General features: G+C 48.4%; 1 protein-coding gene across 7 annotated transcripts in view; it reads left to right on the top strand.

The window, feature by feature from the left end:
• Positions 1-12,103, top strand: part of PUM1 (pumilio RNA binding family member 1) — a 77,784-nt gene that overhangs the window by 51,616 nt on the left and 14,065 nt on the right. For all 7 annotated transcript variants that reach the window (XM_075437691.1, XM_075437686.1, XM_075437690.1 and 4 more), the window contains exons 11-14: positions 1,975-2,113; positions 3,672-3,815; positions 4,778-5,074; positions 6,933-7,169. In XM_075437691.1, coding sequence (XP_075293806.1) covers positions 1,975-2,113; positions 3,672-3,815; positions 4,778-5,074; positions 6,933-7,169 — 817 coding nt within the window. The remainder of the gene's footprint in view (positions 1-1,974; positions 2,114-3,671; positions 3,816-4,777; positions 5,075-6,932; positions 7,170-12,103) is intronic.

Here is a 12,103-nt window from a genome sequence, read left to right as displayed (position 1 = left end):
GACACGCTTTTCTCCCTTCGGACCTCTCAGGGCCCGTAGGACGGGTGTCAGGAAGCAGACTCGGGCTCCTGTTACCTGCCCGGCTCTCCGGCACAGCCCCAGCTAGTTTGTCGAGTATTTGGTTAAGTGCTGGTCCTCACCTGACTTTGGTTTTATACAGTTTTATCGGCCTCTGTCCCACGGTACCTCCTGCTTGGGAAGAAAAGGGGTTCGTTATCCTACCAAAAAGCGAGGCGGCTCCTCTCTGACAGTGACACAAAGCCTGCCTGTCTGGTCCTGGCGTGTTTGAGATAGCGATCATAGAAAAGAGCAATTGGCAGCTGAATTTCTTAGCTCCCACTTTGAAAATTAAATCAAAAACCAGGGCTTCATAGTATTACAAGGCCTTTTCAGGTAATAAAAGCAGCGACGTTTGACACCAGTGATTCAGGAGCAGGGATCAGGAGGAGAACGCTTTGCTGCTGACAGGGTCGCACATGAGCCCTCCCCGCCTGGCAGGTGGCAGGCAGGAGCGCGCTGAGCAGACCGCCCGCACGCGCCCGTGCGCACAGGTAGAGCGGCGTTAAGAGTGCGTTGAAGCCACTCATGCTTTGGGATTCACACTGGGAGTCTTTCCCCGTAATGAAGGTGTGTGTGCTAAGAGAGTTCCTGCAAAGGCTTAGGCTATTAAAATCAAAAATAACAATCACCAGTAGCTTTTATAATATTTTTCATTACTTTTATAGCCATGAAACAGGCAGGAGTGAGGATCGTGGGTGCTGGTTTTAATGCAGACCTTCCATCCGTAAGAGGGTAAGGTGTAGATTGTTTGGATGAAATCTGTCTAAGAAGCGCTGAGGCGATTGTTTTGGAAACCTAGGCCGATGGTTCCGGACAGTTGATTTGTAATACTTAGGACCCCTTAACAGCGTGTTCATAGCGACGGCGGCGTTTCGCTTCCTGCAGCCCGCCACCCGTCAGCCTGTTCTGCAGAGAGCCCGCGCGCTGCGCCTGCTGGCCGAGCAGCTGCAGCTTCTGAGGCTCCCCGGGTCGAAGGGTTCACGTGGGGGCTTTGGCAGCGATAGCTCACTCTGGGACGCACGGCCGGAGCGGTGAACTTCGGTATCACAGAATCACAGAATAGCAGGGGTTGGAAGGGACCTCTGTGGGTCATCTAGTCCATCCGCTCCCGGTCTCTCAACGCCTGAAGTCATTTTTTCCTTTTCATAACTTTATCGGGTGACACACACGACGTTGGTTTTTGCAACGAGACACGCGGAATATCAAAGGATGGCTGTTTTTAATAAGCTGACCTCGCTGGTGGGTGCAGACTCCTCCATCACCACTTGGAATCAAAGGCTGGGCAGACAAAGCCTGTCACAGGTCATTACAGGAAAGGTCGCTTTGCCGTCTTCTCTTTTGGTGGCACTATGTGCTGAACCACGAGACCTACAGAGAAAAGATGACAAGGTGATCTGTGGTCGTTATTTCCGATGAGTAAGTGTTATGTCACTGGGTAGCCATTCTCTACGGGGGCTGGCAGCCTGGAAAAACTCCTCGTGTCACCTCGTGTCATCAGCCCCCTGCTCCGAAGTTGGGCTTTTTAAGGTTTCTGCTCAAGTGGGCTTTCAGTGGCGCTTTTGTGGCAGGGACCAAATGTTACCTGGGACGGGGCAGACGGCTTGCGAACGCACCTAAGAGGAGGAGTGCTGGAGGTATGTCAAGAAATGAAAAAGGTCAGATGATGAAGTGCTTCCAGACTATGCTCAGCAAGCCAGAGGGGGGCTGTATCGTTTGAACTGTCCCCTGCGTTCACCCGTGGCAGCGGTGTGAAGGCAGCTGTGTCCGCAGTGACAGGGAGGGGTTGTGGCAGAGCTGCCGTTGGGGGCAAGAACTTCAACCAGATTGCTGCTGGCGCTCCTGCAAGCGTCCGGTGATGGCGGCTTACTCCTGGGTCCCGAAATAACCAGGTCGATGTTCCTCTGTCTTCACCAGGTCCTCCGGGGAGGAGCCAGCCAGCGTCCTTTGACCCCGAATCAGAACCAGCAGGGACAGCAGACCGATCCGCTGGTGGCTGCTGCAGCCGTCAATTCTGCCCTGGCCTTTGGGCAAGGGCTGGCAGCGGGGATGCCAGGTAGGGCTCCGAGGGAGCTGCGACTTCTCCAGTGCCCAGGGAGAGCTCAGAAAATGACGCCTTATGTCTCTGCGCAGTGTCACGTGGGCCTGGCATTCAGCAGTATTTTGGTTTTATTGCTTTTTGGTTTTGATCTGTGGGCATACAAGGCATTTTCGAGAGCCTGTTAGATGTGAACCTAACTACCTGTGCAGGATTGAAGTTAAATCAAGCTTGAGGTCCATGTGTCACAGATGAAAACAAATATTATCAACTGTATTGCTGTCCGGGTGCGTGCGTTCCTTGCGTACTCAAAAGAATCGACGGCTGCTATTGCAAGTTGCTTTCAGATTTCTCTGTGGATCACTCAAGCTTACGTGATCTCTGGTTTAAAACCTCAGAGATACCTTGGTCCCGTTCATGACCCTTGTCTCTCCATCCCTGCCAGGTGATTGAACAGGATAGGGACTTCCCCTGCGTGATTTCTTCCAGGCAAATACTAGCAGCTTAAAAACAGGAAAAAAAGACGAATAAAAGGAAGCAGGGTTTTATTCTAATGTAGAATTCTGCAAGAGAGGAGCTACGGTATGAGTTCAAGCTCTGATCCATGAAGCTACATGGTACAAATGCTTTTGACATTGTTATACAGAGTGTTACAGTAATGGCAAAGGGCAAACGTAAGTATTTTTTTGAATAATATGCGAGTGTGTTCTGCTGGTCAAATGTAAGAGAAGAAGGTTATTTTGACCTCGGGTCTCCTCGCTGGAAGTGTCACCTGATTGTTACACCGGGGTGTTTTATGGTTTAAGAAGAATGTTGCTGTCTTAAGTGACAGAGTGCGCTGTGGCACGCGTGGTTCCAGGCAGTCTGCAGATTTCCTGAGATCTGCATTACTGGGCTGTTGGGGTTATATTTGCAAAGCAGGTAGTCAGAGAACGTTCTCTCTGTGACCTCGCCTGGGAGAATCACTTGGCTTTTTCCTGAAAGCTTTATTTAACTGTAGAATTACACAGCGAGGTACCGAAATAGCTCCATACTACTGAAAGTCTGCTGCTGTGTGTATTACCAGCATATATGATTTAAGAGTTTGTATATGTTAAAGAATACTTTATGATACAAACCTTCAAAAATGCATAACTTTATGTTCCGTGTCTTGTTTGCCTGTGTGCACACTGAACAACCTCAGCATACAGGGGAGAGCTGGAAGTGCAGTGTGTTCACAGACGTGAGAAGTCCCAGCACACACTGTGCTCGTAACGGACAAGAAATAGCGTTTTTGTATTTAAAGACCTTTTTTTATCTGTAGCTGAATTTACACTGAGGGCAAGGTTAGTGTAACAGGTTTGGGGAAAAACAAAATTCTTCTCTTCCAGAAAGTCTTACTAATGTAAAGTCGTAGACTGTTGATATGGATTATTTTTCCTCTTTTTTTTTTATTCAGGAGAAGCAGAGCTGTTGTCTTTCCATTCAAATTTTGCTTTAAAAGTCTTATTGCGCTGTACTCGTCGGACGACGGTTGACCTGCCGTGGGTTGCGTTGCGTGTTACCTCACCTGTGCACCCATGATTTGCCTCTCCAGGTTACCCAGTGCTGGCTCCGGCTGCGTACTACGACCAAACCGGTGCTCTCGTGGTGAACGCAGGGGCCAGGAACGGCCTGGGGGCCCCCGTCCGTCTGGTGGCCCCCGCTCCGGTCATCATCAGCTCCTCCGCAGCACAAGCAGGTGGGTCCTGGCCCTGTCGAGTGCAAATCTGCTCTGTCCCCGACAGAGGGTGGGCCTGAAATCCGCGGGGCTCTGCTGGCAGTGACGACACGCTTGCCCTCACTGAGATCCCTGCGGGGGTTGTTGGTGAGAACGTCCTCTGCGCTCACCGTGGGCTGAGCCTCCAGAGCAGCCTCGGAGAGGTAGCGTCGCAGAAACTCTGTTATTCTGCCAGGTTTCGTGACAGTTATTTAGATTTGTCTGCTGGCATCTAGTTTCCCACATAATAAAAGGTTTTAGCCTGTGTAGAACTCCCAAATGATCGCCTTGCTTGCATAAAATGTTACATGCCCAGCCTTTGCCATGAGTTGTTTTGGGTTTTATTAGGGTTCTTTGGGAGTTCAAGGCTTTAAAAGAAATTTTTCAGCTGGAATCTGTGTGTGTAAGCAGTCTTTCCCAGTGTTAGTAACAGATTACGAAATGGGCCTTTTAATTGTTTCCTTGTAGCTCTTGTTTATTTTGCTTTTACTTTGGAACTGGCTGAAAAAGAGAAGCACTCGGGTTTGATGTTAGCGCCACAGGACTGCGTTTCATGCACTAAAGGACAATTTTACTTATTTCAAAACTTGGGTTTCGTAATTGGATGTTGCGAAGTGTGCGGCTGCATTGATTTGAATCTTAGATCTTGGGAGAAAGGGAACGTTTCTGTGTGTTTGATCTGCGTAGCTCTGAGAGCACCAGCAGCAGTAATCAGAACTGGGCACTGCTGGCTAGCCACGGAGTGGCTCTGCGCGAGGCTGGTGGAGCTCAGATAGAAGTCAAGAGGCTTTTTATGCAGAGTTTGATGCGAAAGGGGGATTTTCATCTGGAGAGGAAGGAAAAAAAAATCTATAGTGAATAAAAGGAACCTGCTAAGTTTTAACTTCCAAAATTGCTACAAAAATGGATTTTTCAGTCCATGCTTCCAATCACTTTCTCCGCAGCGGTGGCGGCGGCTGCAGCTTCGGCCAACGGTGCGGCGGGCGGCCTGGCAGGGACGACGAACGGACCATTTCGCCCTCTGGGAACTCAGCAGCCCCAACCCCAGCCCCAGCAGCAGCCCACCAACAACCTGGCATCCAGCTCATTCTACGGCAACAACTCTCTCAGCAGCAACTCCCAGAGCAGCTCGCTCTTCTCGCAGGGCTCTGCCCAGCCTGCCAACACTTCCCTGGGATTCGGGAGCAGCAGCTCTCTCGGTGCCACGCTGGGGTCTGCGCTGGGAGGATTTGGGACGGCAGGTAAGGACAGCAGCTTCTTCATGGGGAAGGAGGAGAGAAGCAGAGAGCTCCAAATGCAGCCGGCGGGCTTGTGAGCCGCTGGAGCTGTCACTGGTGCGCCGAGCTGCTGAGCCCTGCTCTGCGTCCGTCGGAGGTTAAACGGAAATTTTCCTTTAGGGACTGCTTTGGCTTCCAAAATCTGTAACGCTTTCTGGTGAAAATGGTTTTAGCAGATGATAGAAGTACCAAAGTAAGGAGTGTGTTTTGTTACACACGTTATCAGACATCCCCTTGTTGCTGCAGATGAAGTTTGTAAACCGCTCTAGATTCCCTTGCCTTTGCCTGCGTGCGCTTGGCGGAGGTACGGGACTAACGGGAACTGGCTCCAGAGCGGGCACCGTCTCGCTTACCTCGGAAGAACGGCTGAGTAACTTCTTGTGGTTTTAAAAAAGCTGATCTGAGGTGGTTTCCATGCTCTATTCTGGGAATTGTTTCTCTCACACACCGAAAAACGTCACTGACTGCGGCTGCAAGAAACGTTACGTACGTGGTTGGTTTTGATTTCTTTGTTAGGCAGTGGGAGACAAAGGGCTTTTTCAGAATAAAGCCAAAGCAGAAAGATGTATGTGGGTTGGGTTTTTTTTCCTTAGTGTTTTTTTTTTTTTTTAAGTAGAAAAATTGTTTTAATTACTGCTTAGTCTCAGAGGTAGTAATTATGTCCTAAACTTCGCTGCTTTCATCAGTGTGAAGGGCAGGTTACAACACGCCTGTTGAACCGCTCCATCGGGACGGACCGAGGGCCGTACTGCCACTGCGTCGAATCGCAGTTCTAAAGAGAAGTTTTTCAAAATGGTTTTCTTGAACCTAACCTGAGAATTTGAACCGTCTTGGATTCATGTAAACACAGCATTCGCCTCTTTCACTTCAGTTTCTTTAACTGATTGAATTCGATTGCTAGTTTGCTCGATGCCAAGATGCGCAGATGTGGTTTGCCTCAATCAATGAACAAAATGTGAGGCTGTTGCTGCTAGAACTTGTGTGCAGTCACGAAAAATGATTAGTTCATTACTTTTAACAATTTTGCTATTTATTATAGAAGATTTTAATGCAAAATTGATTTTTTTTTCCCTCAAGTTGACAGTGCATTTAAAGAGTTGGTATTTGACTATCAAAACAGCTCTTCAAAAAACTGTTGGGTTTATGTGTTAAATAGAATTCTGATTTCCATCTCAGTAAAGCTTGATGCAAACAGGAGCTGTTTTCTGATATAATGAAAGGTGAGCACAAGGATTTCAAGTAAATGTACACGAAGCTATACATGCTCTTAAGTAAACATGGATAGATAACATCTGGCGTTGGGTTTGGTTTAGCTCTGATGGCCAAAGTATAAATATGAGGCAATGCTTGTAGGGTGATTTAGTATCTTCTGTTAAACTAAGTGATATGCTTAAGGGAAAGGAGCTTTGAAGTATCCAAACCTTCTTCTGAAGGTTCAGAAGCAAAGTGCAGGTGATTGTGTCCGAAAGCCAGCAAGTTAGCTGTCGTTCCGTTCTGTCCCTTCTTTGAGATAGGTTTTTATCTTCTTGATCTCTCTGCTTGTAGGTTTTTGGAGCTGCATTTCTTGATGTCTTCTGTCGGTATAAACCCACAAAACTATAACTGCAAAGACAGGATTCAAGCTGAATATTTCTATTAAGGATTTCTGCGTGATCGTTCACAGCATGGTTTTAATTAACGCATTTCGTTTGGGCAGATGCAGCGCCCTTCGGAAAGCGGCAGCCTGGCGCAGTGACGTTGTGAATAGGTGCCGTGGTCCCGGCTCTCCAGCTGGCCAGTTGTCTCGGGCAGCTTTCTGACATCGCTGTCTTTCTCGTTGCAGTTGCTAACTCCAACACGGGCAGTGGCTCGCGCCGAGACTCCCTGACAGGGAGCAGTGACCTGTACAAGAGGACGTCCAGCAGTTTGACACCTATAGGACACAGTTTTTATAATGGCCTTGGGTTTTCCTCCTCTCCTGGACCTGTGGGAATGCCTCTGCCCAGCCAAGGACCTGGCCACTCGCAGACTCCACCGCCTTCCTTATCTTCACATGGATCATCTTCAAGTTTAAACCTGGGTAAGAGCCGCAGTGCCGCTGTCCCAGCGCTGCAGCTTTCTGCTCTGCTCTCGGCGCAGAGGCCGGAGCACCGCGCTGCTGGGCGGGCGAGAGACCCCGCTGCGTGGGCGCTGCGCTTACTCCTGCTGCAGGGTCCCCGCCTTTGCCGAAGGAGTAGGGGAACCACGGAAGCAGGGTCCCCGCTTTTGCAGATGGAGGTGGAACAGTGGCGCAGGAGCTGTAGCACCTACGTTACGTGTTCATCTCTCACAGCGGTTCAGCTGTTAAACAGGAAGGTTTCTCCTCTGCCTCCTTCCTGCCGCATCTCTAAATTATGGATAACATTTCCAAGTGTTTGAAAAACAGTTTTTCTCACGCAGCTCTCGGTAACAGCGCCAATTGTTTGTTATCCTTGAGCGAAATAGATATGTAGGGCCGATCCTTAAACTTGTCAGATGTTTTAAATTACCCATTAAGTTTTCAATAATAAATGAATGAGCTTAGAATACAGTTTCTGCCTTTAACCAAAATACGCAGTGTTATCTGGAGCAGCACTTAGCTTTTAGCTGAGGGTACTGTGAGTTTGTGTCTGAACATTTCCCATCTGGGTGGCCTTATCAAAAGCACATTAGTGCATGGGAGAGGCTTTCTGAATTTTGGCAAGATACGTTACTTTATACATCTTCTGGAAGAGATGCTAGTTGGCCCAGAGCTCTTGCATACAATAAAGTAAATCTTTAAAATAAATAAAGCAAATATTAAATAATAATGCAATACTCATCTGAGCTTCCTGAAGTATTCATTTCCAGCCCTCAAACAAACAGGATAGGTTATTCGTTGGATCTGCACCAGGTAATTTAGGACGTGCTCAAAAAAATCACTTTGTTTTGGTTCTGTCACGTATCTGTCTGGTTTCACAAAACTTTGAGTTATCAGAACAGTTTTCCATGCATACACACACTCATCAAATACTGTATTTATCATGTTTATTACATGCATGTGTGATAAGTTTGATGCTGGCTAGAGGTTAGCATGGAGTAGTAATAAATACGATTTTTGAGATTGAGTTTAGATTTACCATCTTTCATTGTTCAGAGCTTTAATAGAATTGGAAGGGTTTTTGGCTTTATTTATGCAGCTGTGCAGTCCTTAAGCTGACAGTTAAATAGCTACAATAAATTAATGCTGAAGACTAACCAGAATCCAGATCTGGCACTTGAAAAAGTCTGTTGCCGGCTGGCAAACAAAAGAATGAATCTTAGGAACTGGATCAGAGAAAGGTTAATCTGTCTGAGAACAAACTCTGGAAGGAAAGTGGAGTGACCCTTCACAGCGATGGGTTGTGCCCCACAGCAGTTGGTGTGGGTCTTCCCACCTTGACACGACGTTCCTCTCCCTGTAGCCAGGGTTGCTCCGTGGCTGACTGCGTGCCTGGTGATGCGGCAAGAAAAATCTCCTCTAGAATAGCTCTGCATTTGTGTGGTTTTCGCCTTGAAATCCTTAAAAGATCATTTTATTTTTTCAAATTTGTATTTCACCTATAATGGAGGACAGTGTTAGCTGTAGTTTCCTTTGGTTGTAAAGGAAGTATTAATGCTATAGAAACAGCACAGGCATAGTTTTTCCTTCTAAGAAGCTTGAGGCTGACTCGTTTTCCATTTGGGAGGGATGTCAGAAGTAGTTTGTGATGAGGAGGATGAGGCGTATTTCTAAATACCTAAAAATGAAAGGACAGATGGGAACACCTGAAGGTGTTGCTTGCAAAAAGGGAAATGAGAGCAGTGGGGTTTAGAACCACGTCCCACCACTGTGTTATGTGGGGGGGAGAGCCCGGGGGAGTCACTTCAGGTAACTTTGATTTCAGGATTACGCAATGCCATAAGAAGTTGGCATTCAATCTGACTTGCAGTCGGCAAATCCATGGTTAAATGCAGTGTGAGTGGTGGGTTTGACTTTGTCGGTCTCCGGGATGCACAAGTTGATCGTTTGCTGGGTTGGTGTTGTGGGTGAAGATTCAGCTCCAGCTCTCCTGGCTTTCAGAAAGCTCATCGCTGTGAAAAATGGTGTGTATTTATCAAGCTAGGGTTTTTTCTGGTGTTGTAAAGTGACCTTGTGAAATGTCTGGGCAATCACGAGTACCTGAAATAACCACGCAGCCAGTTCTTACGAAGAGACCTACGGGAGGAGGAAGGCTGAGCTAAATACGGGCTTTAAACTCAGAGGTGTGTACAGCTGTGCACAGCTACGATAAAGCAGCTGGCAAGAAATACGCACTTCTGGGTGCTAAGGGCAGCAGGGGGCCCTCTTCTTCCCTAGAATTGATCAAAATTATAGAATTATAAACTATTAAATACCTTTTTTTTAATTAAAAAAATTAATTTCGACCTGGTTACACTTCACATCAGTTCGTGTCGTCCCACAAGCAGTTTTTGCTAGTCCTTGTGTGTGTGGCTGGCACGGTCCCGACAGAAACGCTGATCACGCTGCAGCCGGGGCCTGGATGTGTCCAGCTCTGGGTTTTCCCAGTTTGGACTGGGGAGCAGGATTTGCAGCGAACAAGTAATTATTTTAATTTTATGATTTCCTTGCAGGAGCTGCTTGGGAGAGCGCTGCGCCGTGCTGTAGTCAGCCTGTAATTTCAAAGGCAGGATCGGTGCAAGGAAGCAGATACTGCACGTGGGAATTCAATGTATTAGAGGCTTTTTGGGCACACTGGCTGGGGAGTCGATAACCAGTTAGCTGTGGTGGACTCGGAGGGTCTGTGGGGCTGGGTCTTGCTGGCCCTGGGCTGGGACAGGGACCCTGGGGTGCTGCGGGTGCTGCTGGCCCCTTCCCAGCCGGGCTACACGGTGTGGGCTCCCCGAGGCTGGGCGGGCAGGGACGGCTTCTCCCCTGCTTTCTCACCCAGCCATCTTCTCCTCTTCCTTTTTTCCCATTGTTCTGGTATTTCTCATACCGAGAACTCCTGCGTTTCAGAGCAATCCAAGGCACCGATAAAAGTGCCCTGGTAGCTTGCGTAAGAAGTGCTTTATTTTCAGAGCGCAGCCTTTGTGTTTCTTCCCCTGTGTTTTCTTTTTTGACTCATCCTTGCATTGTCCTTTTCTTTCCCTGAAATCAGTAATTCTTTCAGGTTAATGTCTGTCTCGAGTGTCCCAGCAAGCACTGAGAAGATGACTTACCATTTCAAAACAGGAACCGCTCGGTGTGAGTCTGACTAATGCGTCTGCCTTGGAGTCCCCAGGATAGAGTCTGTGCACTTTGTCCTCTCCAGATACAGATTCTGCCTGACATATCCCTGACAGTTTTAAGAAAATATGGTCGAGATGTTCAGAGGAAGAACCACGGCACAGCTGTACCTGCTGTACAACGCCCGTGTACTGTGTGCAGCACTAGTTTGCTGTTGTATGTGGAGGCCGAGTGCTTTGCATGGGCAGCGTGGTGTTAGCATGATAGGATGTCTACACATGGTCTGCAGACCCCCTTTTGAAGTCTGTTGTGGTTGAGGACGCAGGAGAAACTATCAGTGCCAACATCTTGCAGGAGTCGTGTCCCTTCTTTGGGGTTTTTACCCCTTTATTGTACCCTAATGTCCCTACGAGCTTCGGGAACTTCCAGCCTCCCCATACGGCTCTCAAACAAGGAGCAGTTGTTGGTAAGATCCCACTGAAGCGTGGCATTTGGCAGAGTCCCCATATTCCCAGCCACACGTTGGCACAAAGGAGCTCGAGGTGCTCCGAGCTTTCTGGACTTTGAAAGGTGAGTTTCAGGAGCACTTGCTTGATTTAGGAAACCTTTCTCCTCCATGGTCTCTTAATTTCCAAATGTGATGTTGAACATCACGGGGAGACCTGCAGTCAGCATCTCCATCAGAGGAGAGAGAGACGGGTAGAAAACTGGAGGAGTATCTCTCCTACGAGGAGAGGTTGAGGGAGCTGGGCTTGTTCAGCCTGGAGAAGAGAAGGCTGAGAGGGGACCTTATCAATGCCTCTAAATATCTGCAGGGTGGGTGTCAGGAGGACGGGGCCAGACTCTTTGCAGTGGTGCCCAGCGACAGGACAAGGGGCAACGGGCACAAACTGAAGCAGAGGAAGCTCCACCTGAACCCGAGGAAGAACTTCTTCCCTCTGAGGGTGACGGAGCCCTGGCCCAGGCTGCCTAGGGAGGCTGTGGAGTCTCCTTCTCTGGAGATATTCCAGCCCCGCCTGGACGTGGCCCTGTGCCCCCTGCTGTGGGTGACCCTGCTTGGGCAGGGGGTTGGGCTGGGTGACCCACAGAGGGCCCTTCCAACCCCGAACATTCTGTGATTCTGTAACTCGTGGTTTATTTTGCATCTCCAAAAAGATCAGGAGGTTTTTCTCAGAAAACCTCTGACCGAGAAGACTTCGTGCAAACTGTGCTTTCCCTCTTAACTAAGAGATAAGGCATAGCTGATAACAGTGAGTGCTAAACCCTTTCCTCTTACAGCCGTTTGCAGATGATCAGGAACTAGTTTTCCACTTCAGCACATCAGTGCTGTGACTCTTACTTGCTCCAGGCTTTCGAAACACAAGTGGTAATTCTGAGCTCTTTGAATGCCATGGAAAATATCAGCATGCCATTGCTCAGCTGGTGGCTGTTGGCTTTCCTTTGCCTGAGAGGAGGTGATTTACTGTTCCTTTGAATATCCTGGTCCTTCCTGCAGTGTGGAATATCATGTGGTCACTTTTCGGAGTGCTTGCTCAATTAAGAAGTCAGGTAGATAGAGAAGATGATGGCCACACCGGTTGCGAGGCACCATGAAAGAGATGTGCACAAGAAGCTCTCAAGTCTCCTCGAGAAAAGAGAGGTTTGGCATCGGCTCCAGAGAAGTCAGAACTCAGAAACAGGGAACTTAATTAGGCTGTTATCAGATACTGGATTCTCGTGGAGTGCTTCCTTCACGCACGGTGGCAGGGGAGTGCAGTTCACTCAGCTCT

Source organism: Opisthocomus hoazin, chromosome 17 (assembly GCF_030867145.1).
Source record: "Opisthocomus hoazin isolate bOpiHoa1 chromosome 17, bOpiHoa1.hap1, whole genome shotgun sequence".
NCBI lineage: Eukaryota > Metazoa > Chordata > Aves > Opisthocomiformes > Opisthocomidae > Opisthocomus > Opisthocomus hoazin.
This window is presented reverse-complemented; position numbering and strand designations above follow the sequence as displayed.